Source organism: Pseudophryne corroboree, chromosome 1 (assembly GCF_028390025.1).
Source record: "Pseudophryne corroboree isolate aPseCor3 chromosome 1, aPseCor3.hap2, whole genome shotgun sequence".
Lineage (NCBI taxonomy): Eukaryota > Metazoa > Chordata > Amphibia > Anura > Myobatrachidae > Pseudophryne > Pseudophryne corroboree.
The window spans coordinates 974856650-974884437 of NC_086444.1; the positions used below are offsets into that span (position 1 = coordinate 974856650).

At 42.8% G+C, this 27788-nt stretch overlaps 1 protein-coding gene across 1 annotated transcript in view; it reads left to right on the plus strand.

The window, feature by feature from the left end:
• Positions 1-27788, plus strand: part of DCHS2 (dachsous cadherin-related 2) — a 402858-nt gene that overhangs the window by 363984 nt on the left and 11086 nt on the right. Inside the window, exons 12-18 of the mRNA XM_063920517.1 lie at positions 501-710; positions 3444-4304; positions 7246-7356; positions 8786-8997; positions 10209-10360; positions 16402-16532; positions 23562-23848. Of these exons, the coding sequence (XP_063776587.1) occupies positions 501-710; positions 3444-4304; positions 7246-7356; positions 8786-8997; positions 10209-10360; positions 16402-16532; positions 23562-23848 (1964 nt within the window). The remainder of the gene's footprint in view (positions 1-500; positions 711-3443; positions 4305-7245; positions 7357-8785; positions 8998-10208; positions 10361-16401; positions 16533-23561; positions 23849-27788) is intronic.

Sequence of the window (27788 nt, forward strand, 5' to 3'; positions counted from 1 at the left end):
ATCCATTCGCACAGCCGATTGCAAGGTGATTGACAGAAAGAGGGCATTTATGGGTGTCAACTGACCGTTCTCTGGGAGTGTTTGGAAAAACGCAGGCATGTCAAAGCGTTTGCAGGGCGGGTGTCTGACGTCAATTCCGGGACCATACAGGCTGAAGTGATCGCAGTGGCAGAGTAAGTCCAGAGCTACTCAGAAACTGCACAAACTTTATTTTTACACTGCAATTTAGATTTCAGTTTGAACACACCCCACCCAAATCTAACTCTCTCACATGTTATATCTGCCCCCCCTGCAGTGCACATGGTTTTGCCCATTAGCTAACAAATTTGCTGCTGCGATCAGATCTAAATTAGGCCCAATATTTGAAGTGTTCCAGTTGTACAATGTATTTGGCATGCATGCTTACAGTCAATGCTTTATATTATGTTTTAGTGCTTGGTTACATACTGTGCCTCACAGCTAAGCTGACTGAGCATTTACTGTCATTTCTTCATCATTAGTACTAGTGACAGATGGTGGATCCCCCTCATTCTCCAGTTCAACAACCATTGTCTGCAAAGTCCTGGATGAGAATGATAATGCTCCTGAGCTTTTACTTCCTGTGGCTGAGATTCATGTCCCAGAAAACCAGGATCTGGGAATAATTCACAAAGTATTGGCTGTAGACAAGGATGCTAGCAACAATGGCAGAGTACATTTCCAAATAATTGGTAATTAATGATACTTGCTAAACTGTCTGAGCAGATGTTAAATAAACATTGCACGCAGGATTTTGCCAGTACTGATCTGTTTAGTATATAGTTAGCGTTACAGGACCGTTGCACGTTACATTTTGTATTAAAGTATACTTTATTATAAAAACAAATTTTACCACTTTTAAAGTTTTATATTTGAAAAGTTAAAAACTAACTAGCAAGATCTTATACAGTAATACACTTTTATGCAGTAAATGCCTTTTCAGAAATGCTGTTCTTAATGTTTCATTCTTTGGTGTTAGAACATTATATTTGAAACTACTGTATTAGCATTATTTTTCTTGCTTGTCAATAGTACAGCTTAAAGTAGGAAAATATTTTCTCAAATAAGCGCAAACACATACATATCCTAATAGTCTTTTATCCTTCTTCAATGGAGGAAAAGATGACACCACGGTTTAGCTTCAATATATGAAGAACCTTTCAGGCAGTAATAGTTCCTTATAATGCCACAGCCGTTTGGAGAAGATGATGGATCTCAAATAGAAAGAAAGATCATAGTGCAATATTGCCAAAGAATAAAATCAAGGTGTTTATTCCAACTATACACTCACAATAAATAAAACAAGTAACAGCATATAACTATATAAATGGTGGACGTAATTCTTAGCCTGGGGACACCGCAGCTAACACGAAAGCCCTCTAAATGGAACAGATCCGGACTATTCCACAGAAAGGAACCGTTTGCAGCTCACCCGACCAGTCCACCGTAGCAGCTCACACAGCCAGTACAGCTTGCAACAGTGACATAGGTGCAGCTTCTAGCCTCTATGCTACTGAGATTATTGATATCTATATAAAGCACGGCAAGGGTTCCCTAGTGCTGTACAGAGGAGTCCTAGCTCATCTGTGTGCCTATTCGTGGCAAACACGACTTGATTGCGGCGAATAGTGTACCCGCAGCTGTGCGCAGGAACTGGTGTACACACCCACTTCCATAGGAAAGCACCGTGCAAACGCAGCCAGGTGCGACTAGTCGCTGCCATGATCCATTTGCACATGCGAACAGACAGTAGCGGATCTTGCCACGGGCAAGCAGGACTTTTGCCCGGGGCGCCGACTTCCGGAGGGCGCCGCAACATGGCAAGATCCGCTGCTGCTGTGGTGCCCCCCGCTGCCGCGGCCCGCTGTCCCGCTGTCCATTGTGAAGGGAAACTAGATGCTACGCGTCTAGTTTCCCTTCGTGGGCTGCCCGCTCTGAAGGGAAACTAGACGCTACGCGTCTAATTTCCCTTCCTGGAGAGGACCTTCACTGTAATGATGTGCGGTGCGCGTTGACGTCATCGCGCACCGCACAGCAAAGGTCCTCTCCACGAAGGGAACTAGACGCTTAGCTTAGACCTTTGCTGTGCGGTGCACGATGACGTCATCGCGCACCGCACATCCTACAACAGTACAGGTGGCGTAACTGACCACGCCCCCTGTATGAAGCCACGCCCCCTAATGCCGCCCGGGGTGTCAGAAGTCCTGGAACCGGCCCTGCGAACAGATCGTGACAAAGATGCCGGATGATAAATCTGTACATAGTGGATGTAATATACAGGACTCCTCAAAAAGGAGAGTTATAGACACATTCAGAAATGTATAAATATATCAATATATGAGGGTGATTCAATAAGTAAGGTAGCACGACCTCTCACCTGTGTAATGTTTCTACTTCATTCTAATTTCCCACCAGGCTAGAGCAGGTAGACCACTGCTTCCCCTCACTGCCTTTAGACTGCGTCTCATATCACTCATACTGTGCCAACTTGAGTTCCAGCTGTTGATGTGCCATTTAGACGCAGAAACCTGACCACACTATGCACCTCTATGTGTGACCATGTTTCCGCCAGCCCCGCCATCTTACATCTGATTTTGGGAAAGTATGACTGATATGAGGTGCAGTCTAATGGCCGTGAGGGGACGCAGTGGTCTACCTGCTCTGGCCTGGTGGATAATTAGACTGAAATAGAGAACATTACACATGTGAGAGGTCTTGTTACCTTACTTACTGATCCACCCTTGTACATAATGACATACTGTAAGTATAATCTACATACATAGAAAGCACTGTGGGAGAGAGTGTCCTGCTTGCAAGAGTTTACTGTACATTGTAGAGTGATTTTCAATTATACCTTTGTAATATATTAAAAAAACAACCATCATTCTCATGGTATGTTCACCATATTAATAAATTAAATCAGCTTTGCGGAATATAATAGTTTAGGCCCATATTTACTAAATAATCTGTTAACTTTAGTTAAGGGAATGTACCCTTAAAGTAGTGGAATTGCATTTTTGATATCATGACAAGTGTTGCAGCCAAAAAACAATGCACCAGTTGTTGCTTTTGGTGTGTGTAACAAAGAGCCGCTTGGAATTTTTCAGTGCCACTGCATTAAGTTATATATTTTATAAGGTGTGTCAGATTCAAAGAAGTACTCACATCTGGCAAAGTTATTTTTCTGTAATGGATAAGGCATTCTGTATTTACTGTCAGTGCCACCCACTGATTTAAATTAAAGACAGGCTAAATTCAATCAGAAAGCAGTCATATGCCAGAGACACTAAACATTGGCTGTACAAGCAGAAACGCTTCATGTTATTACTGAATGAACACATTTTGCATGGTGTTACCATAATATATATTTCCACTTGCCTGTAGTTTAGTGTCAGTTTTTGCTTTATGTCTCTTTCCTTCTGAAGGTGGAAACACGGGCGGATACTTTGCCATCAATAACACGTCAGGGGAGCTCTGGACCACCCGCACCTTAGATAGAGAGGATGTCAGCAGCTTTACCATTATCGTTGAATGCCATGACTTGGGCAGTCCCCGCAAAAGAACCTCAGCCAAACTGCACATTAAGGTTTTAGATGTAAATGACAATCCACCTACATTCCCCAAGAGCCAGTACCGCACATCTATGAGAGAAGACTTACACGTTGGATCAACAGTTTTGAGCCTTCAGGCTTTTGATATAGATGAAGGCCTAAATGGTGAAGTGAAGTACTCATTGATCGATGACATGCAAGGCGTTTTCACTATAGACAAAACAAATGGAAGCATTGTGACTGCAAAAGCTTTAGACAGAGAAAGCAAATACCAATATGTGTTCAGAGCAATGGCTACTGACTGTAGCATTTATGGCCCAAAAAGTTCCACCGCCAAAGTTGTGGTGCATATTGAAGACATCAATGATAATGTGCCATCTTTTTTAGAGGATCCTGTTCAAGTCCTCATTTCTCCTCAAACCTTGGTTAATACCTCTATTACTACTGTACATGCAAATGATTTGGATCTAGGCTTGAACGGAACAGTGGTGTATAGTCTGGTTACACCTGACCCACTCTTCCATATTAATCGGGAAACAGGAGAGATCCAACTTCAGATGCCGTTGTCGTCTGATTACTTCAGGGGTGGAGTTCTCAGAGTGGAGGCTTCAGATCTCGGAGACCCAGTCAGGACATCAACAGGTCTTGTGACAGTTGACCTAGAAGGCCTGGAAAAAGACATTTCCTTTGTGCAAGCTGTCTATGAAGTTATCATTTTGGAAAACAGTGAAACAGGTAAATTTCAGATTTTGTATAAGGACACTATAGCAAGGCACACATTTTCCTCATCACATGAGTATACATTCTAGTATTAGTAGTGCATTCTAATTAACTGTAAATAGACCAATAAAATTTGTATCATTTTCATGGTTTGTAAAAACTTGTTACCTTTGACAGATTAACAATGGAGCAGAGAGGACTGCAACTCCAAACCTCCACCTAAAAATAGGCCCATCATCATGGCAGCATGATGATGACCAGAAGTCCAGCTGAGCACATGATTGGTCATGAGTCGTGGAGTATTAAAATTTTACCTCGATTTTTCTAGCAATATGCAATTTTTCTAGTTTTATGTATTTAGGGAGACATGTCACAGGCTGCACCCACACAGCACTGGTATGGATATTTTCTTCTCACAAGAGGCAGGAGTGCTGGGAGTAGGTAGCAGGTATTTATCCAGGCCTGGCTTGTTTAAAGGGCCTGGTACAGGCAGGGCTGTAGACAGCCTGTCCAGCCACGGTATTGCAGGGTGGCCTAAAACAGGTCACTCCCCATTTAAAAACGTGAAAAACCTATAGCACAGGGGGAACGCTGTGCATCTGTCAGCCAGGAACAGAGCCTGATGGGGGCAGGGGCGGTGACTACTGCACAGATAAATGCAGGGGGGGGGGTAAAAGTTGCCTGGAAACACCCCTCTTCTTGGCCAGCAGCTCAAATTATGACCACAATAACAATATTATAAAACACAACATGCAGTTTGAGGGACAGAGTGGAGCTACTGCATATGCCCGTGGTAGCAACTTCTTCTGCCAAGTTTGCTGTGTGTGGATATGAGCGCTCAGGACCAGATCCACACATACAGTGTGTCAGTGCATCAGACCAGAGAGTAGCTGCGAAGAAGAAGAGAGAATATGTGTTTACAAAGTGCAGCTCCTACAGGTTCTATTATGTATGTGTATTTATATCTTATGGGATGTTTAACCTTTTTCTGACCACTTTACGTTGTTTGTATTAAATATGTTTGATACAGTCTATCTATAGACCATCTTTATCTTCATTGTATAAAAGACCAGTGTGTACATATATGTCTAGGGTTGGTACCAGGTTCTTCTACCACTTCCCCAGACTCCTGCACTTGCTCCAATGCTCAGCAGAGTAGAAAACTGAGGAATGTATTTGGAAATCCCCCCTTTTGAAATCCTGTATTTGCCCATGCAATGAGACACAGGAACATGTGCTGGGTTAGCAAGAAAGGCTGCAGTGCTGCAGGCTGGAAGTAAGAAGTAGGGGGAGGGTGTACAGATCCAACAAGCTTGGGCCCAGATAATTAGTACCTGCACCCCTTGGCTCCATTGGGTATGGTTCTACCAACTGTGCAGGGGGAAGAATACCCCCCTCCTTATTGTCACACACTTCATTCTAATTTGGGAGGTGTGCATGACCTTGCCCTTGAGATTTACCCATGCCACCTCCTTCACACAGTCCCATTATTGCTCTCTATAGCCCTGACAGTAGGCCTTTGGTTGGATCCGGTATGAAATACAGGCAGACGGGATGCCGGTTGTCAGTATTGCGGCAATGGCATCCTGTCTCCCAGAATCCCGTCAGCGAGGCCGCAAGTCCCCTGGCGGGCTCGCTGTGCCTCAAGCCAGGTGGTAGACTTAACTCGCCACATGTTCTATAACCACTTGGTTGGTGGCATGGACCTTCCAACCGAGTGGGAATCTGGGCGGAAGTCTGGATTCTGGCTGCTGGTATAATGTTGGGTGTCAGGATTCCGACGTCCCCTTTGACATTATTCAGATCCAGGTACATGAGGTCCTTAATCCGGCTCTATGTTACATGAGATGTAGTAGGATTTGGTATGATATACAGATGGATGGGATGCTGGCGGTCAGAATACCAACAGTGGCATCCTGACCCTCAGACTACTGACAGCCCCCCAAAAAGTACCCTAACCCTCCCTTGCCCCTACCCTAACCCTCCAGTGTGGGTGCCTAACCCTAACACTCCTTTCCCTGCTGCCTAAACCTAACCCTCCCCACTTGTTGCCTAACCCTAACCTTCCCTTGTAAGTGCCTAACCCCCCCTCCCCAGTACCTAACCTCCCCCTTCCTGTCCCTGAACCCTAACCTTAATCCCCCTTATAATGCCTGAACCTAACATCCCATTCCCACTTCAGGACGCAAGCGCATCCCACTAAAAGAGCATTTGGGATTCCTGGCATCGTTATTTTGATGCCGGGATCCCACTCTCCATTGGTATTTTGATGCCGGCATTATGCCGCCGGTTGGGATTCCTACATCGGTATGTCATCTGCCAGGATCCCATCCGGCGGCATTGTAACTACATCCCATGAAGCATTGTTTCGGTAAACACATGGACAACTTGAGGCAGTGATTTATATGGCTACAACAAAAATAAATATAAAATTATAAAACAACACTGAAGAAAGTTGCAGCTATTGTTATTGCAAAATGCTTGATCTTTAAAAAAAAACAAATAAATTGTGGAATGCAATGACATATACACATCATTATCTATTTATGTCTTCAGAGCTTATGGCTGTACTTCATAACTGCTGTGACAAAAAAGCCATGTGAAATATTGTGTTGCTGTATGACAAAACTTGTGTCTGTTTATGATGGCATTGATGTGTCACTACATTTCATGGTTTACACATGGGGCCAATATTTCATTATGCAGTAAAGATTTATTTTTTTCTTTCTACATTAGCTGTTTTGTTACCTGTTTTATTTGTCTATACAGTATGTTATATGTTTATTTGTCTACATACTTATGTTATCTGTAACTTTCTAAATCACAGACAAGTGTTGACATCACAGATCTAGCTTCCTTGGACATACACTACAATCACTTTGCTACATTTGCATTAAAATTCTAGAATGTGTCAGTGTATCTTACTACATTAAATATTATCTGTTTTCAAAAATAGGAACGGCAGTGGTAACTGTAAAAGCCGAACAGCGGAAGCCAAACAAAGGAACCGTAGTCTACAGGTTAATCAGTGGAGATACAGAGGCCTTTATATTAAATTCTGAAACAGGTAAATGTTTATTGGAAAGGAAGTAAAAGGATTTGTTTGGATTCATTTATGCCATGCTGTTCATTTCTGAAAAATAATTGTTACAGAGAGTTGTTTTTGGAATACACAGTATAAAGAGACATTATTTTAGTTCAACTGGATTACATATGTAACAATGTACTGTACCACAAATAGATTTTTCTTTGTTGTCATCTAATTATTGAAACCTTATGAATATACCCATACCTGCCTACTCTCCCGGACCTTGTGGGAGACACACGATTTTTGGTAGTACCCTGAAGCCTTGGAAGAGCTGGCACCCCTTCCTCATCCCGCCCACTTCCTAGTAAGGTGGGTAGCATGTGGTAGGGAAGGCCATCGACCATCGATAGTTGCAAAACATCAGTGGCTAGCTACCAATGGTTTTGCCATCGATGACAATGAGACAGTGTTTCTCTGCCATCGATGGCTGAATGGAACCATATATTTTAATCCCTCCCTCCTGGTCACGACACTTAGCCCTGCCACCGGCAGCCTGCCAAGTTCTACCCAGCCAGCAGCTGCCAGCTGTGGACATTGAGTGGTGTAAACCATTGATGGTCTACCATATATGATTCATGTGCCATCGATGGTTATCACTGATGGCAACCATCAATGGACAGTCCACTGATGGCTGTCCCTACCATGGGGAGGTTAATATATGGAATCCTGAGGTGCTTGAGGAGAGGGCAGAGCCTAGTGTGGGGCCCCATAGCAACATTTTGAAGGAGCCCCTGTCACACCTTTCCACAGCAGTTGTTCATTTTATGTCCCATAGTAGTGCCTAATTTATTTTATGAACCATAGTAGTGCATTAATGGTCATTATGTCACATTGTAGGGTTACCAGTACACATTATGCAACATCAGTACCCCCAATTCACATTATGAATTTATGACATACAGTGCCCCCAGTTCATATTATGTCCCATTACAGTGCACCCAGTTAATATTATGCCACACTATAGTGCCTCCACTTCATATTGTGCCACATTACAGTGTGCCCAAGTTCATATTATGTAACATCACAATGCCCTCCAGTTCATTTTATACCACATTACAATGAGCAGGTTCAGGGGCATACCTAGATATATTGCAGGCCCCTAGGAAAAAAGTTTGTAAGGGCTCCTATGTACTACCCAATGGTAAAAAATGTATATATTGTAGCGCATATAGCTTTCACAGGGAAGGTGGGCCCCTCCCAGCTCTGGTCCTCATAGCAGCTGTACTCTCTGCACCTATGGTAGCTACAAACTTACCCAGCAATTATAAATTTACCTAACCCAGTCATGCAAATACCACAACTGGGCTGGTGTAAAAGGGTTTGGGGATAAAGGCTTCTGCTGTTGTTATCAATGTCTATTTTATTTTGTGTTTGAATACTGTACAGTATGATACTTTTCACCTTACAGGAGAACTCACAGTACAAGAGCCATCACTGCTTGACTTTGAATTCACAAATAAAATGAATCTCATAATTTCTGCTGAAATCAGCGTTTCTGTGGCATACTGCAGAGTGTCCATGATAATCCAAGATGAGAATGATAACTCCCCAGTATTTGACCAAGACAATCACATGACTTCGGTTCTGGAAGGTCAGGGCTACAATCTGTTTGTTATCCAGGTAAAGTAACTTTGGAAAGGCATCCTTCTCACAGACAGGCTTGTGGCACTGCAAATATGGGCGCTAAAGGGAAGTTACAGATGTAGCCATGCTCATCCACCCTGCGACATGGCCGCACGGGCACTCTTGCTGCAGGTGCGATTTAGCATGCCAAGCTGCATCTAGATGCATGCGCAAAGCGGCGGGCGCACACATCAGGCCAAGCTAGTCGCAGTCGATGCAAGCCGCAGGCTGGATGAGCATGGCTACATGTGGAAATGCGTGCTGGTTACACTTTTTATTAACTGTTTTTGATAACCATGGAACTGTCTGATAACCATGGCTTATTACATGGATTTTTCCCCCGATGTGAAATAGTTTTTCCTACTGATATTCAGACATTTTTGATTTATAGCATTAAAACTGAAGGAAACAATATGAGATTATTAATATTCTGGGCATAAAACCATGCCACAAATTTATTAATTTTCTGCTGGCGGTTGCCACTTACATTTTAAAGACTTGGTAGATTATTTAAAACATATAAATCCAGCGGTTGTATTTCAAAAAGCCAAAACCATTTTCCTACCATATCCTGAAAGTGAATAATTACAGTTACCTTTTTGCAAAACAGACCTGCCTGGTGTGTGTGTGGAATCTAAATGATAGGAGTGTATTTTATTGCAGTGTGCTCTCTGGGTTTTGGAGCAGCCAGTGTGTTCAGTATGTTTGCAGGGGTGTGTAACGCGTGACCGACCGCTGGTCACCATACCGAGATGCCCGGCGGAGTGGGGGTGGAGGGGCGAGCGCAATGAAGCCCATTGCAGGGACGCTGCCCTCACCACGTTGCGGGCTCAGTGGCAAGCTGCACTCGCCACAGGTTCTATTCTCACTCTATGGGTGATGTGGATTGTGGGTGGGTGGGATGTAGGTGCCGGTATTGTGACGGTCACATAACTACATCCTGTTTGCAGTGCATGTAAATATGTATGTTAATTACTAACGAGGGTGTAGAAGGTGCTGTTCAGATACCAATAAATGATGGCATTATTTGGTATATTAGCTCTAATTAAACAGTCCTGAATAAAATAGTAAAAGATTATACTGAGTGGAAACGTCCCTCACCTGCTACATGAAAGAACTGTAAATATGCTTCCCACTGCTTCCATATATTTAATACACTGTAATTTCCAGACTTCCAACTTACAGCCTTATATTCATTTGTTTTACAGGTTTTTGCCACAGACGCAGACAGTGGGCTAAATGGTCAGGTAGATTACACTATTGTGGATGGCAATGAAAATAAAGCGTTTTCAATTGATTCCAGATGGGGCATTATTTCCACAAATGCTATCCTGGATCGGGAAATAAAAGCCTCCTACAGGTTTGTTAAACAGTATTATTGCAACATGTTAAGATTGTGCTAATTGGTAGAATAAATATTTTTATATTTATTAATGTAGATTATTAAAACGGCTTATTATGTACTTGTACAACAGCAACATTTTATATTCAATATTAATGTTTTTGTAGACTTTTCTCTGATGCTCTAAACCTTTTCCATTTTAATTTTAAAAGAATGCAGTGTATGTGCTACAGTATTGTAAAAATGTGGTTAGATAATTGGAGCTTGATATTTTCTTTAGGGTAATGCTGGCTTCACACTGGGGGTGATTCAGACTTGATCGTAGATGTGCTAAATTTAGCACATCTACGATCACTTTCACAGACATGCGGTGGGACGCCCAGCACAGGGCTAGTCCTCCCCGCATGTCTGGCTCTGCCCCCCCTCCTTCCCCTGAAGAGTAGCTCCCAGGGTAGCAGCGAGCTACCAACCGTCGCTCCGCTCTCTGGGACGCAGCGGCTAAGTGTTGACGTCACGCAGCCGCCGCGGCAGGCCCCCCCCACGGTCCGGGCACACCTGCATTGCCTGGACCGTGCCCCCAAAACGGCAGCACAATGCCGCCGGCCCGCCCCCTCGCGCCCAGCGAATGCCTCTGCCTGTCAATCAGGCAGAGACATTCGCTGGGCTGAGATGCCGATCGCATCTCTAGCATGCAACGGCGCACTGTGGCACCTGCGCATGCACTGTTCAGACCTGATCGCCTGCTGTGCGACAACGTACAGCAGCAGTCAGGTCTGTATTAGCCCCACTATGCAATATATCATTCTTTCAGCTGATGAACGCTATCTCATTAAGTGCATTAGCTCATTTGTAAACTTGATATGTCTGTGAACGGCATTGCTCACAGCCCTGTAGAACGGCAGATGCTGATATAACAGCACATCTGCCTCTGTGTATCAGCAACTGACCGACCCGTTATTCTGGCGGCAGGTACCGCTGACAATGACATCACAATTGGAAATTTAAAAGCCAACTTACGTAGTAGGTGTGATATCTGGCCAGACATATCATGTGACTAAGTGTGTATGCTTGCCAAAATCGGTCACATGGTTGTTAGTTCCGTCAGACAGAGGCACTGTTGTCCAAGTGTGTACCCAGCCTAAGCACCCTGGCATCTTTACAATAGTGAGGCATGTACAGTAATATATATTTGCTATAATAATGGTATTCTGTTTATTTGGGCCAATAAGCTGGACCACTTCCCGGGTCAATAGGGCTTACAGACTTCACATACAGGCGACTGTGGCCATCTGCTGCCATCTTCCAACTGCAATGACCAGCGTGTCTCGTAATGATCTCATTTATATTGCTTGGATGATTATCAGGCATGGGCAGTTTGGGGCCCTCCGATGCAGATGGAGAACCATTGCCCCTATGGCACCAAATTTTGCTGTTGGCACGACGGTGAATGTTATGCTCCTGAGCATAGTTTTAGGACCACTCACAATGTGTGCTGCAGTAATTGTACAGTTTGTGGCCATTAGTCAATGGCCCTGCCAAAGTGTTGTACAGTATATCTATAAGACACACATGTTCCATACAGCCAAAGTGCTAATAGTTAGAAATTTTCTTTAATTGATCCATACGACAAATTATATGGATTTGACTTACTGTTATTTTCTAAAATAATTAATTGAATTTTATAAAGATAAGCCAGACAGTTAATATGGCAGCTTTCCACTGTTATAGAGTACATTTTTTTAAATTTTAGGGGCATATTTATCATCCACATTTCAGATGCAGATAATTGAATACATCACAAGGATGTTATCAGTTATCGCATGCAGGAACAGAACTTGTGAGAAAGCTCTGTTCCTGCGAATCCGCAGTTAGAAGGTGTCCATGCATGAGCTGATGGCTAGCACAATCCGCCCCCCCTTTTCTCCTCCGCTTATACTTACCAGCCTGGTGATCGATGATCAGGGAGTCTCTCCTCCGGTCAGCGCCGGCAGCTAAGTTTACAGCATAGAGCAGCTGGTCGGGGGTCACACAGCAGGAGCCCAGCAAGCAGCTGACCGGAGGAGAGACTCAGTGATCACTGGATCCTTGGGTGCAGGTACTGTAAGTATTTTTTTTTACAATTTTTTTACAGTGATCAGGTAGTGGTCTATTTAGGCCACAAAGCTGGGGTCAGAGCAACACCCCCTCCCCCCCCCCCCCACCCCCAGAGAATGACAGTTAAAACATTTTTTAAAAGAGATGGCACTCTTTAAAACTAATTACAAGAAATAGTACTCTTAGGGAGGTGGAGCATACCGCAACCGGTGTGGAGGAGCTACAGGTGATGCTGTGGTGCATGCAGAGTAACCGCATACCCTGCATCTGACTCCTAGGCTTCTACGAGTAGCAAATGTGTCCATCCGCCCATCTTCTTGTTAACACAGGTGGAGTACGTCTTCTCTTTTTGAAGGCTTAAACTCCCCTTCTGTGTAACATTGCTATCATATATATGACCATTTGTCCACTGAATAAGATATTTTAATACATCTGATGTCATATTCTAATAATATGTGCACCATCCCGTCACCATCTTGGTTTTCACTGAGTAGCGCCATTCTTATGACACAACCACATCCATTTTTTCCACGGGGAAGCCTAGTGTCATTTGAGGCCTGCTTACGCTCAGAGAAGCGCCTGAATAAACCCCCCCCCCCCCCACACACACACACACACACACACAGACCTTGCATTCAGGAAATGCGATCTGCTTACTTAAAATATGTGAATTACGGTGATTGGAATCGTTTTTCAAGAAAACTGCTCCAAGAACCCTTTAATACATCAGCAGATACTAAAATAATGTGGAAATGGTATGAAAACACTCTTTTTCATACTATTTTAGTAAAAATAATTTTGATTAAATATTCGTATTGGTATGGTTATTTTTGGATAACCTTTTTGCACTCGAATGATAGTCATTTATCTACAGTTTTGTCTGATGAAAGCAGAAATCATGCCATTTGGTCTTAAGATCATAGAATAACTGGTTACTGTCAATCATAAAGATATATAAAATGTTAATGTTTTTATAAAACAGTTTATTTCTAACCTGCTTACTAATAAAACATTCATTTTACTTGCGAAGCAATCAAAAACAATGTTGATTTGTTGCTATAAGTTGACGCAAATGCTGATTGCACCAAATTAAATTCTGCTTTCAGTTTGGACATATTCATATGCAGTATACACAGCTAAACTAACGTGCCACCTGTTCCACCCACCTTGAGTTTAGATGGCCATTCTCTTGAAAATGCCAGAAGTAAAAGAAATATTGCAAAGCATTAATAATTTGTATTTTGTACTGTCATCAAAGTCGCAGTTCATAAATAGCCATCCATCCTGTTGCGAAGATGTGAGCAGTGTCAGCTCCAGGATTCCACTTCCAACATTCTATCACTTGTTTGGAGACAAAATACTATTTAAAATGAATCTTGAGTGCTAAGGTTTAATAATGCAACAACAACAACAACAACAACAACAACAACAACAACAACAACAACTGTTAAACCTAACAGATAAAACAGCAAGGGAATAGGAAGACATTTATAATATTGGAAAATGAGCACTTTACAAGACGTGAAATAGTCTATTAAGGCCCATACACATTAGACGATGTCGCTCTGTGAGCGACATTGTCTAACGTCTCCCCCTCCCGGGCCGGCCAGTCGGCGGCCGGCTGTACGCACTGAGCGATATGACCGCTCATATCGCTCAGTGACGTCACGCCCCCGCCAGCCCTGCATGAAGGTCGTGGACGACAGTCCACATCCTTCATGCATGCCCTACCGACAGCGACGATCGTTGCCGACCCGCGGGGCCGCGCATCGATCGTCGCTGGCGGCATACACACTTAACCATATAATGAGCGACGTCGCTCAAGGAGGGGGGAAATGAGCGACGTCGCTCATTATATCGTTAAGTGTGTATGGACCTTTAGTCTCCCTTTTACATATTTGTCCAACATTTAGAATACTTTCATATATGTTTGAAACCCCGAGGTGGTATTTTAGAAATAACAAGTCATTAATTATTGTGCTCAGAAAACACTATAGAGAGGTTATGATTCTTCTTTCTGGCCTCTGTCCACATTCCCTCCATCCTATCACAATAAGTCATATCCAAAATCTTACCAAAGAAAACATATTATGGATTTAGACAATGAGATACTGATTGAGGTGGATCTAATACATGACGGATTGCGACTTTCTGCGTAGTCCTAGCTGCGTTCATATGTTTTAGCCTTTCCCTTGTGTACTAGCATGCACCAACTGTGTCAGCCCTGAGACGTCCACTTTCATTGCACTTGGACAGTGCATCCCCGTTGGTGGTTCTGGACACTCTACCATTGGCACATCATCACCACTTTCACCAGCCTATGGTAGGTACAGTGTCTCATTCTGACATTCCTCTAAACATGGCCTCTGTGGCTGCGTATCTGCATTTGGGAATGCAGCCATGTCACTGACACACATACCTACCTATGAGACTGCCTTTTATGCCTTCACTTTAGGCCATCTCCCAGTCACCACCCAGAAATGGCCATGGTTTTGTGCCACCAGTTCTAATACCAGCAACTCTATATGCAACAGTAGTCTCTGCGTAGAGTCAGGGGAATGCATGCACCATAGGAGCTATCAGGGCTTTTTGTGCATGTGCAGTAGCAAATAATTGCTCAGTTGTGTCCACTTTTGAATCAGGCCCATTCTCTCTAAACCTGGTCTTAAAATTAAAAACTTCGCAGTTCGCACCAGCTTTTCAAAAGTTCTCTTTTCTGTTGATCAGATTCCATGAACCATCATTGATTGCCTGTGAGATTTAAACATTTGGCAGCAATAGTGTTAACAGTTAGTTTGAGCTTTGCTGAATATAGGATGTATAAATGCTTTTTCACTCCTCACAATTCTCATTTTTACTATGAAATCAAACACAGATCTTTATTTCAGGGTGGACAGTGGGTAGAGGAAAGAACTGGTGTTAATAAATGCTGGCAAAGAGCTGCTTCATTGCGATATCCAGTGGTGGGTGCATTAGTGTTGATCGCTAGTTAGAAACTGACCTCTCACCCCCAGTTGTGTGAAGCTGTCAGGTATTGATACCGCTTCCCAGAAAATCAGATCCCTTGACAATAAGAAGAGATGTTTTGTATTAGAACTCCTCCAAATGAAGTGATTGGCAAAATAATGTTAAATGAACCGTATTTTGTTAACATATTTTACATTTTTTGGTTTTTACAAAGCAGTCAATAAAATTTAACAGGACAAAGCAAAACTAAAAAGATCCCATGTGTTCAGTATAAATTTGAGAAGCATTTATCTAGTGCACATATAACATTTTGTTTCCAATGGTAATATATGTGTACATTTATTTGTAGACCTTCCTTGTGTTGCTTTAATCATCTAAGCTTTTCAGTGGCACGCTTAAGTACAAGTACCGTTTGTAGTCAAGACCAAATGAAGGGTTTCATTAAATAGCAATACAAAACTAGGCAAGCATCTGAACAGTATTTTTGCACCAAGCGTGGTACAGAAACATTATTCCACCCATTTTTATGGAACACTTTTCTTTTGATACATATGGAACAAATTTTCTCAGGAAATTGCCCAATTTTCTCTTCAAATAGGCATGGTAAGTATAATAAATTCTTATTGTTACATATTGTTGCTTATTGGCCTCTGCAGTCCAGAACTGCTTGCACAGTAGGTCATACTTTGGTCCAGATATACATCCTTCAATCCTACAATTAGTGTGCAATCAAAAAAATGGATTCTTCTAAAGATGTTACCAACCTTCCTCCAAAACACTTTTTTTTTCTCCAAAACACTTTTTTTTTAAAGTTATACTTTGCAAAATGATTTCCTTTCCTGGGCCAGTTTGTACAATGTACCAAAAATTCTTAATAAAAAAGTGGTGTGGATTATTCCTTTGAAGTTTGTCAAATTATTGTACAGTGCATTGTAAATGACCTGTCTGACTGGTGTTGTTTAGGATTATTTCCAATGACCATGTATTTGCAATTCCAGACTGGTCCTTCAGGCCACTGACAGGGGATCTCCTAGTCTTTCTGCAACAACTTTAGTCACAGTATCAGTTGTGGATATCAATGACAATGCACCTACTATACCTCCCTTGGAAGCAGTGTTCATTCCTGAAGGTAAGTTTCTGGACAAACAATGTGTATTGTTGCACAGTGCTATAAATACGGGTTGGGTACGGGATACCAGCAGTCAGGATGCCGGCGGTCAGAATACCGACACTGGTATCCTAACTGCCTAAAATCCTGACAGGGGAGTTGTACTAAACTAGCCCTTCCTCAGCCACCATCCCACCCCCGCAGCCACTTCCTCCCCCTGCCGCCTAACTTTAACCCTCCCCCTACCCCCGCAGCCTACCCCTAACCCTCCCCGGCATACTTAAGTTCAGGATTCCACCGATGGTATTCTGACCGCCGAGAACACGTATATCTGAATGCCAACTACATCCAATAAATTCAGATAATTTACAACTTATAAGTAGAGTTACTGATAGAGGGAAGGAGCGGGTACTAATTACCCAGGCCCAGGCTTGATGGAGGGGCCTGGGTCAGCTGTTAAGGGGGACAAATGTCTCCTTGTGCAGCCACCGCACATGCTATTTTTCCTAAATTTTTTGTTGAGGAGGCATGGTCACACCTCCCTGGTTTTGGCCACACCCCTTAACAGCCCTGTGTGTAAGATATTCTTACATCCTCTTCCTTACAAGAGATACGGGGGGTCATTCCAAGTTGTTCGCTCGCTAGCTGTTTTTAGCAGCCATGCAAACACTATGCCGCCTCCCACTGGGAGTGTATTTTAGCTTAGCAGAAGTGCGAACGAAAAGATCGCACAGCGGCTACAAAATAATTTTGTGCAGTTTCAGAGTAACTCAAAACCTACTCAGCGCTTGTGATCACTTCAGACTATTCAGTTCCTGTTTTGACGTCACGAACACTCCCTGCGTTCTCCCAGCCACGCCTGCGTTTTTCCTGGCACGCCTGCGTTTTTTCGAACACTCCCTGAAAACGGGCAGTTGACACCCAGAAACGCCCACTTCATGTTAATCAATCTGCGGCCACCAGTGCGACTGAAAAGCTTTGCTAGACCTTGTGTAAAACTACATTGGTCGTTGTGAAAGTACATCGCGCGTGCGCATTGCGCCGCATACGCATGCGCAGAAGTACCTTTTTTTTCATTATCGCAGTGCAGCGAACATTTTCAGCTAGCGATCAACTCGGAATGACCCCCATAGTAGCATGTACTTTCCACAATGATCTCTCACAGTCTTTCTAAGTTCACATTACTAATTGTGCCTTAAAAAGCAAAAGTAAAAAAATAGAGATGTGCGGCAGGCACTTTTTGTGTTTTGAATCTGGATCCCCGCTCATGTTTTGGATCTGGATTGGTTTTGCCAAAACCACCCTTTCGGGTTTTGGTTTTGGATCTGGATGATTTAAAAAAACACATAAAAACAGCTAAAATCACAGAATTTGGGTGTAATTTTGATCCTACGGTATTATTAACCTCAATTACATTAATTTCCACTCATTTCCAGTCTATTCTGAACACCTCATACCTCACAATATTGTTTTTAGGCCTAAAAGTTGCACCAAGGTCGCTGGATGACTAAGCTAAGCGACACAAGTGTGCGGCACAAACACACCTGGCCCATCTAGCAGTAGCACTGCAGTGGCAGACAGGATGGCACTTTTCAAAAACTAGGCCCCAAACAGAACATCATGCAAAAAAGTAAAAGAGGTGTAATGAGGTAGCTGTATGACTAAGCTAAGCGACACAAGTGTGCGGCACAAACACCTGGGCCATCTAGGAGTAGCACTGCAGTGGCAGACAGGATGGCACTTTTCAAAAACTAAGCCCCAAACAGCACTTCATGCAAAGAAGTAATAGAGGTGCAATGAGGTAGCTATATGACTCAGCTAAATGACCCAAGTGTGTGGCACAAACACCTGCCCCATCTGGGAGTGGCACTGTAGTGGCAGACAGTATGGCACTTAAAAAAATAGTCCCCAAACAGCACATCGTGCAAAGACGTAAAAGAGGTGCAATGGTGTAGCTGTATGACTAAGCTAAGCGACACAAGTGTGCGGTACAAACACCTGGCCCATATAGGAGTGGCACTGCAGTGTCAGACGGGATGGCACTTTTCAAAAACTAGACCCCAAACAGCACAACATGCAAAGAAGTAAAAGAGGTGCAATGAGGTAGCTGTATGACTAAGCTGGATTTATACGGCAGTACCACTGGACTGGATTTATACGGAAGTATCACTGAACATATAAGCAGTATCACTGGAATTATAAGGCAGAACCACTGGACATATATGGCAGTATCACTGGACATATACAGCAGTACCACTGGAATGGATTTATACGGCAGTACCACTGGATTTATACTGTAGTACCACTGGACATATACAGCAGTATAAAAAAGGAATAATAGAGGTGGATGGTTGCGCTGTAAGGATTTGTGCAGGCCTGGGGGTAGTCTGGGAGTTCCCTACAAACTCCAAACGGTAAAAATGCACTAAAAATGGTAAAGTGACTCCTCCCACTTTGGCGCTAATCCAATGCTACACTTTTTGCAGGAACTTCTATTTTCTCAATAAAATGTAATGTACCGGCTTGATGTGAATAAAATATAAATTTAATACTACACAATGATTAAAAGTGAGACAAAAACAGAACCCAACATGGGAAACAGAGTCCTACCAAGATGATAATCGGAGCCGCAGGTGTTATGAATGCAAGGTATTTCCCGGGAACATCAAAGTCCCTTTTTCAAGGCTGTATCTTTGATGTCCCGAAACGCGTCGGCACCTGCTTTCCAGTACTTTCCTGTGCTTCTGGACATCCTTGACTGTGAAAGGGACCACTGGGGAACACGCCTGACGGAGCCACATGCAGGGTATTGTTCCCGGGAAATACCTTGCATTCATAACACCTGCAGCTCCGATTATCATCTTGGTAGGACTCTGTTTCCCATGTTGGGTTCTGTTTTTGTCTCACTTTTAATAATTGTGTAGTATTAAATTTATATTTTATTCACATCAAGCCGGTACATTACATTTTATTGAGAAAATAGAAGTTCCTGCAAAAAGTGTAGCATTGGATTAGCGCCAAAGTGGGAGGAGTCACTTTACCATTTTTAGTGCATATACAGCAGTATCACTGGAATTATATGGCAGTACCACTGGACATATACGGCAGCACCACTGGACTGTATTTATACGGCAGGACCACTGTATTTATATGGCAGCACCACTGGACTGTATTTATACGGCAGGACCACTGTATTTATATGGCAGTACCACTGGACATATATGGCAGTATCACTGGACTTATATTGCAGTACCACTGGACTGGATTTATATGGCAGTATCACTGGACTTATATGGCAGTACCACTGGACATATACAGCAGTATCACTGGACTTATATGGCAGTATCACTGGACTGGATTTATACGGCAGTATCACTGGATGTATACAGCAGTATCACTGGACATATACGGCAGTATCACTGCAATTATATGGCAGTACCACTGGACATATATGGCAGATTCACTGGACATATACGGCAGTACCACTGGACTTGATTTATACGGCAGTACCACTGGATTTATACGGCAGTGCCACTGGACATATAGGCAGTATCACTGGAATTATATGGCAGTATTACTGGGCATATACGGCAGTATCACTGGACATATACAGCAGTACCACTGGACTGGATTTATACGGCAGTACCACTGGATTTATACGGTAGTACCATGGACATATACGGCAGTATCACTGGTATTATATGGCAGTACCACTGGACATATACGGCAGCACCACTGGTCTGAATTTATACAGCAGGACCACTGTATTTATATGGCATTACCACTTGACATATATACGGCAGTATCACTGGACTTATATTGCAGTACCACTGGACTGGATTTATATGGCAGTATCACTGGACTTATATGGCAGTACCACTGGACATATACAGCAGTATCACTGGACTTATACGGCAGAATCATTGGACTGGATTTATACGGCAGTATCACTGGATGTATACGGCAGTATCACTGGACATATACGGCAGTATCGCTGCAATTATATGGCAGTACCACTGGACATATACGGCAGTATCACTGGACATATACGGCAGTACCACTGGACTGGATTTATACAGCAGTACCACTGGACATATCCGGCAGTATCACTGGAATTATATGGCAGTACCACTGGACATATACGGCAGTATCACTGGATTTATATGGCAGTATTACTGGGCATATACGGCAGTATCACTGGACATATACAGCAGTACCACTGGACTGGATTTATACGGCAGTACCACTGGATTTATACGGTAGTACCATGGACATATACGGCAGTATCACTGGTATTATATGGCAGTACCACTGGACATATACGGCAGCACCACTGGTCTGAATTTATACAGCAGGACCACTGTATTTATATGGCATTACCACTTGACATATATACGGCAGTATCACTGGACTTATATTGCAGTACCACTGGACTGGATTTATATGGCAGTATCACTGGACTTATATGGCAGTACCACTGGACATATACAGCAGTATCACTGGACTTATACGGCAGAATCATTGGACTGGATTTATACGGCAGTATCACTGGATGTATACGGCAGTATCACTGGACATATACGGCAGTATCGCTGCAATTATATGGCAGTACCACTGGACATATACGGCAGTATCACTGGACATATACGGCAGTACCACTGGACTGGATTTATACAGCAGTACCACTGGACATATCCGGCAGTATCACTGGAATTATATGGCAGTACCACTGGACATATACGGCAGTATCACTGGATTTATATGGCAGTACCACTGGACATATATGGCAGTATAACTGGACATATATGGCAGTACCACTAGACTGGATTTATACGGGAGTACCACTGGATTTATATGGCAGTACCACTGGACATATACAGCAGTACCACTGGACTGGATTTATATGGCAGTATCACTGGACTTACACAGCAGTATCACTGGACATATACGGCAGTATCACTGGACTAATACGGCAGTACCACTGGACTTATACGACAGTATCACTGGAATTATATGGCAGTACCACTGGACATATACGGCAGTATCACTGGACATATTCAGCAGTACCACTGGACTGGATTTATACGGCAGTACTACTGGATTTATACGGCAGTATTACTTGAATTATATGGCAGTACCACTGGACATATACGGCAGTATCACTGGCTTTATATGGAAGTACCACGGGACATATATGGCAGTATCACTGGACATATACGGCTGTACCACTGGACTGGATTTATACGGCAGTGCCACTGTATTTATACTGCAGTACCACTGGACATATATGGCAGTATCACTGGAATTATATGGCAGTATCACTGGACATATACGGCAGTATCACTGGGCTGGATTTATAGGGCAGTACCACTGGATTTATAGGGCAGTACCACTGGACATATATGGCAGTATCACTGGAACATATATGGCAGTATCACTGGAATTATATATATTATATGGCAGCATCACTGGACATATATGGCATTACCACTGGATTTATATAGCAGTACCACTGGACATATACGGCAGTATCACTGGACTTATACGCCAGTACCACTGGACTGGATTTATATGGCATTATCACTGGACTTATACGGCAGTATCACTGTACATATGCGGCAGTATCACTGGACATATACGGCAGTGTCACTGGACTTATATGGCAGTACCACTGGACTTATACAGCAGCACAGAGACACCACCACTGGACTGATGCAGGACAACACAGCACCACTGCAATGGACTGGACTTATACAGCAGCACCGGACAAATGGCAGCAGAGGACACCACCACTGTGACTGGACTGATGGACTGATGCAGCACAAGACACCACCACTGGACTGATGTAGGACAACACAGCACCACTGCAATGGACTGGACTTATACAGCAGCACTGGACATATGGCAGCAGAGGACACCACCAATGTGACTGGACTGATGCAGCAAAAGACACCACCACTGGACTGATGCAGCACAAGACAGCACTGGAATGACACATATAAGACAGAGCTGGTCGCCACACCACTTTCCCGCGCAGACAGACACTGAGGGGAGAGACACGTCCTCTCGCTACACTCTCCAGGACTGGAGTGAAAATGGCGGCGACGCGCGGCTCCTTATATGGAAATCCAAAACCCGTGAGAATCCAATAGCGGGATGATGATGTTTTGCCTCGTTCTGATTTCTGAGTCAGGCGGGAAAACTCGAGCCGGGCTTGGATCCATGCCCGGGAAGTGATGTTCGGTAGGGTTCTGTTCTCAGATAACCGAACCCGCTCATCTCTATTAAAAAACACATTTGGTGAAAAGTGATTATAAGCATGCTTAAAAAAACTTTAATTGAACACAGTACACATACTCATAATATGCCCAAAAATCTGACATTTATTTATGTTACTGCATGTAAAGAAGAATTCAGCCTGCACCTTTAATACGATGAGGGATATGCATTGATGTAGATAAGGACAGCTCTGTATGCTGCCAACAAGCTATTAGTGCCTCAGCTGCTTTCTATTACAAGCATGTTTTGTATTCTTAGTAATGACCAAAGCTGATGGCACCAGAAAAGTGGGACGCAGGCACTTTGCATCCTTTAAAATGGGAGGCAGTCACGAAACTACCTGCCGGGATACCGGCAGTCACAATGCCGATGCCAGAATCCTGACAGGCGGTAAAATTCCACCGCCGGAATACTGGGGCCACAGACTTTTTTTCCTCTATAATGAGCGCTGTGAGTCACCGTGCCCGCAGCGTGGTGAGCGCAGCGAGCCCTCAATGGTCTTTCTAGCGCTTACCCCACTGCCGGCATACTGGTGGCCTGTGCTCCCGCTGTCAGGATCATGACAGCCAGGATTCCTGCCACTGGTCACACGTATGTATTCCCTTAAAATGGCTGATAATTTGTGATGTTACTGTACTATAATCTACTGTCATGTATGCAACATTATATCATACTGGCAAAAGGCAGAGAACTGAATCTCCCCCTTGATGCTTTCTGTATTCTCCTGAATCTCACAGATAAATGAACTAACGGTTGTCTATGGCATTTCAGATTCTTCTCCTGGTTACACTATAGTTTGTGTATCAGCCAATGATGTGGATCTGATGCCAAATGTTTCATACAGTTTTACTAAAGATGGAAACCCTGGGGAGAAATTTGCAATTGACAAATACTCTGGAGTTCTAACTCTCATTGGCTTCTTGGATTATGAGGAGACATCTCAACATCACCTGTGGATTCAGGCCTCTGATTCCTTACACCTGACTGAAGCAGAGCTCAGTATTGTGGTTTTAGACATAAATGATAATCCACCTTTATTTACTAAAGAATCATATAAGGTAAGCATAGGAAAAGCTATAAAGTAAAACAATGCATAAAAGGTGTAACAGGACCAGGCTTACCTCCAATAGGCCAAAGTATGTGAGTCAGAGAATAATAAAAAAGTGATCATGTTTAGTAGATACAATAAGATTGATTGCATTTTTAACAGTTTCTGAGTAGACAAAGGTTCCTTTGTTCATCACCTGACTGGAACACTGATAGGCCCTGGCAGTCTAGTGTAATTATCTGTAATCAACTGAGTTCCTAGACTTGAAAATCAATCAGAATTTAAGCAGGTCATAACCCAATATAAATTCATAGCACAAGTCCAAATCATACAGCATACTGGCCTATAGCAGGCAACACGTACATTTTCTTAGACTATGGGTTCTATTTACTTAGCCTTGGATGGAGATAAAGTCGACGGCGATAAAGTACCAGCCAATCAGCTCCTAACTGCCATGACACAGGCTGTGTTTGAAATAAGCAGAAGTTCAAAAGAATCCTAAAGCCTTTGCTTTTGCCACTAATGGAAGCTATGAAAGTGTATGCTGCCAGTTCCTCCGGTTATTGTGTTAATGGACATGTGTGTATGTCTACGAGCTCTATCAATAGGAAAGAACAAGCTAACACCATCTGAAGATGGAATTAACACCCACAGTCAATCACTGAAAATCTTTAGATTTTGGAGCTTGATAAATAGCACATTAACAAACTCATTGCAGTGCTCTCCAATACTTAAAGACTTAATAAAGAGTATTTTTACTTAGTTTGGTGGTAATAATGTAGAGGCTTGATTACCGTAGCTGAAGGCCTTGATAAATAGGCCTCTTTATGTTTTTGTATTTTCTCTTAAAACAGATTATATAAGAAGTCTAAAACTACTCAAGATCCAATATGTAACCTTTCAGTCAAGCACATACTGTACAAGTGTATTACAAAAATGCAAAGTGAAACTGCATCCTTGTGGAGTATCTGTTAAAACATTTTGATTATAGTTTTTTTTTTCAATTAATTTGTACAGGATGTTTTAATGTTACATGAGAGGCCAATTTAAATATAAATGTTATGACCATCAATACTGCTTTTTAATTGTGTATAATGTCAAGTTTTGACTGTCTCATTACTGGGCTGCTGACCCACATGTTCTGCCTCATATGGACCCCATACTTTGACTAATGGGTCATGCGAGAACTTTCCTTACATGTACTCTTCTGATGACTTAATTGCATACAGAAGTTTGTAAGTGCAATGAAAATTTTTTAATGAACCGTGAGTTTTGTACTTATGAAAAAGAAACATTTTAAATGGTACATTCATTATACTTGTTCTTCCTACATTTGTAAAATAATGAAACAGATGCAGAAGTTCAATTACAATTGATATTTCTTTCAATTAGAATAAAAAGCCAACCGCAATAACTTTTTAATGTGCAGCAGCATAGAAATGTAATGGGAAACTTGGGTTTTGTATTAAAAACCTCTCCCACCTGCTGACTACAAGGATGGCAGGGGTTAATTTCCTGGGTTCCTCACAGTTACAACACGACATCCTACCACCCATTCCTCAATCTCCAGAATGTGAAACCTATATAATTGGAGAACAAAACAAGACTGTGTCCAATTAGGGGCAGTTCACACTTCAATAATTCCATCCTATTTCAATGATTATTTCATTGATGCCTTTAGAATATAGTACCTGGGACTGATACTATATTTCAGGGTACAATAGAGGATTGGTCACTGCTGTCCAGTGATAAGGTAAGTGGGAGGCTTGTTTAAGAAACCACTGAAGGTGGACATTCTGTTTATATACTGTATATGTTTGGCTTTGTTTCCAAAGTTTAATTTGTGACTTGAGCTTATGAGCAGATACAGTCATGAATATTAACTAACAACGTCCTTAGGAGCTAATAAACTGTCCCAAAAACGTTGAATTAGATCTATTACTAGTAATGTTGAACCTATCTTAAGCTGGGTTGACACCTATACAATCATTGTCCTGTTTTCCTGATATTGGGTGAATGGTCGATGATTGTATAGGAGAGTTTTCCGTACCGATGCAGGAGGGTTAACTGTTAAATGGATTATAACGCTCATGCAATGGTTGGGGCCAAGAGTTCACATCTTATGTACAGCACAGCCGACCTCCCAATCCCCATAGAGAAGCTGCTTATCTCCCTGATGCTGCTGTCACCGCATAAGGCAGGGGTGGGGAACCTGTGGCCCTCCAGCTGTTGTTGAACTACACATCCCATCATGCCCTGCAACAGTTTTAGCATGGCCAAGCAAAACTGCAGCAGGGCATGCTGGTATGTGTAGTTCAACAACAGCTGGAGTGCCAAAGGTTCCCCATCCATGTCATAAGGGATTACAGGGGTAAAGGCTGGATACATACTGCTCGGCTGATTGGGAACGCTTAACGCAATCAGCCAGGGATCGACTAGGTGTGTATCCAGCTATATTGCTATATTGCAGTGTTAAAGCAAAAATATAGTATAACCAAAATAATGAAATATTAGTAATGTCTTTGCTTCTTCATGGATACACTGTCCATCTGAATTACAGATGATCAATAAGAACACTTACTGAAACATTTTAGTATAATGTTGACTTTTGTTTGCCTATTCTGATCACTGGTGTTGCTTCTTTTCCCATAAACAGGTTAAATTTGGAGTAATATGGTGGGAGCTTGTTCTACAGTACATTAGCATATGTTCTCCCCTGTTTTGGATGTGACAGTTGAATCCCTGTTGATACTGGCAAAAGATAAAGGGGCCTATTTATTTCTTTTACCTAAAAATCAGGTATTTGGCTATTCCACAAGAGCCTAATGCAAGAGTTTTTAAAGATATTTAGCTAGATGCATCATCACTTAGAGAGTGATAAAATGGAGAAAGACAAAGCACCAGCCAATCAGGTCCTAATTGCCATGTCACAGGCTGTGTTTGAAAAATGGTAGTTAGGAGCTGATTGGCTGCTGCTTTTTCACTCTCCATTTTATCACTTTCCAAGCAATGATGCATCTGGCCCATTCCCTGCATTAGGATGACTAATGGAGCAGATTGCAGTCCTCATTATTCTGATTACTTTTTCCGGAGATTTGCCCTGTTGCCTTCAGCTACTTTGTCCCTATAGAGAAAAGGGGGGTGTTGTAGGTGCACTATCTCTAGCATTACTGATATCATACAGCTTAGCATATAATAAATAGTGGAGTTTGGTTATGTATTGATTAATGCATGCAGTCCCAAGGCAAGGGACTCCACTCTGCTGCAGTACCTAACACTATATCCTCCCTATAGAGGCATAACACCTCCCTATAGGGGATCCCTAGAGGATCTTCCAATCCCTCTCCGGGAGCCTCTGTATAGTTAAGTGATAACGATAGGCTAGCTATAACTTCAATGTTCTGCTCTTTGCTTTGACAGTCTTTATCAGAGCTGCTATCAAAATATGAGCTCATTGATAGAATTGAAGAAGGATTTCTTATTGATGCCGTACGTGGCTATAAGGAATCATAAATGACCCGGACACCATCACATTTTATAATAATTAGTAATAGATGTACCCCATAGTATATGTAATTAGTATAGTTTTATTTTAATAATATTAGATGTTAGGTCTGTTTGAAATGGTAATTCTTTTCATGGATATGTCCATTTTGAATATGAATTGCTCATTTCCTTTTGCCTTGTAAAGTGAGACTTCCAGGCAATTTAGGTTCCGGCCTAGCAGGGCAGGCACCCGGGGTGCTGCAGCCTGAGGGCACGGCCGCAATCCCCCTGCCAGCGCCATCTGAATTGCATGCACCTGCCCGAAGTCTGCACCACGATTGCTACCTCCTGCTGCCCGCACCTTGACTCCCACTGCCCATCCCCTGCACACCTTCCCCTTCTGGCCACCCTTCAACCCCCCCCCCCCTGCTACTCACTTCCACTGGGACGAAGTGACGCAAGAG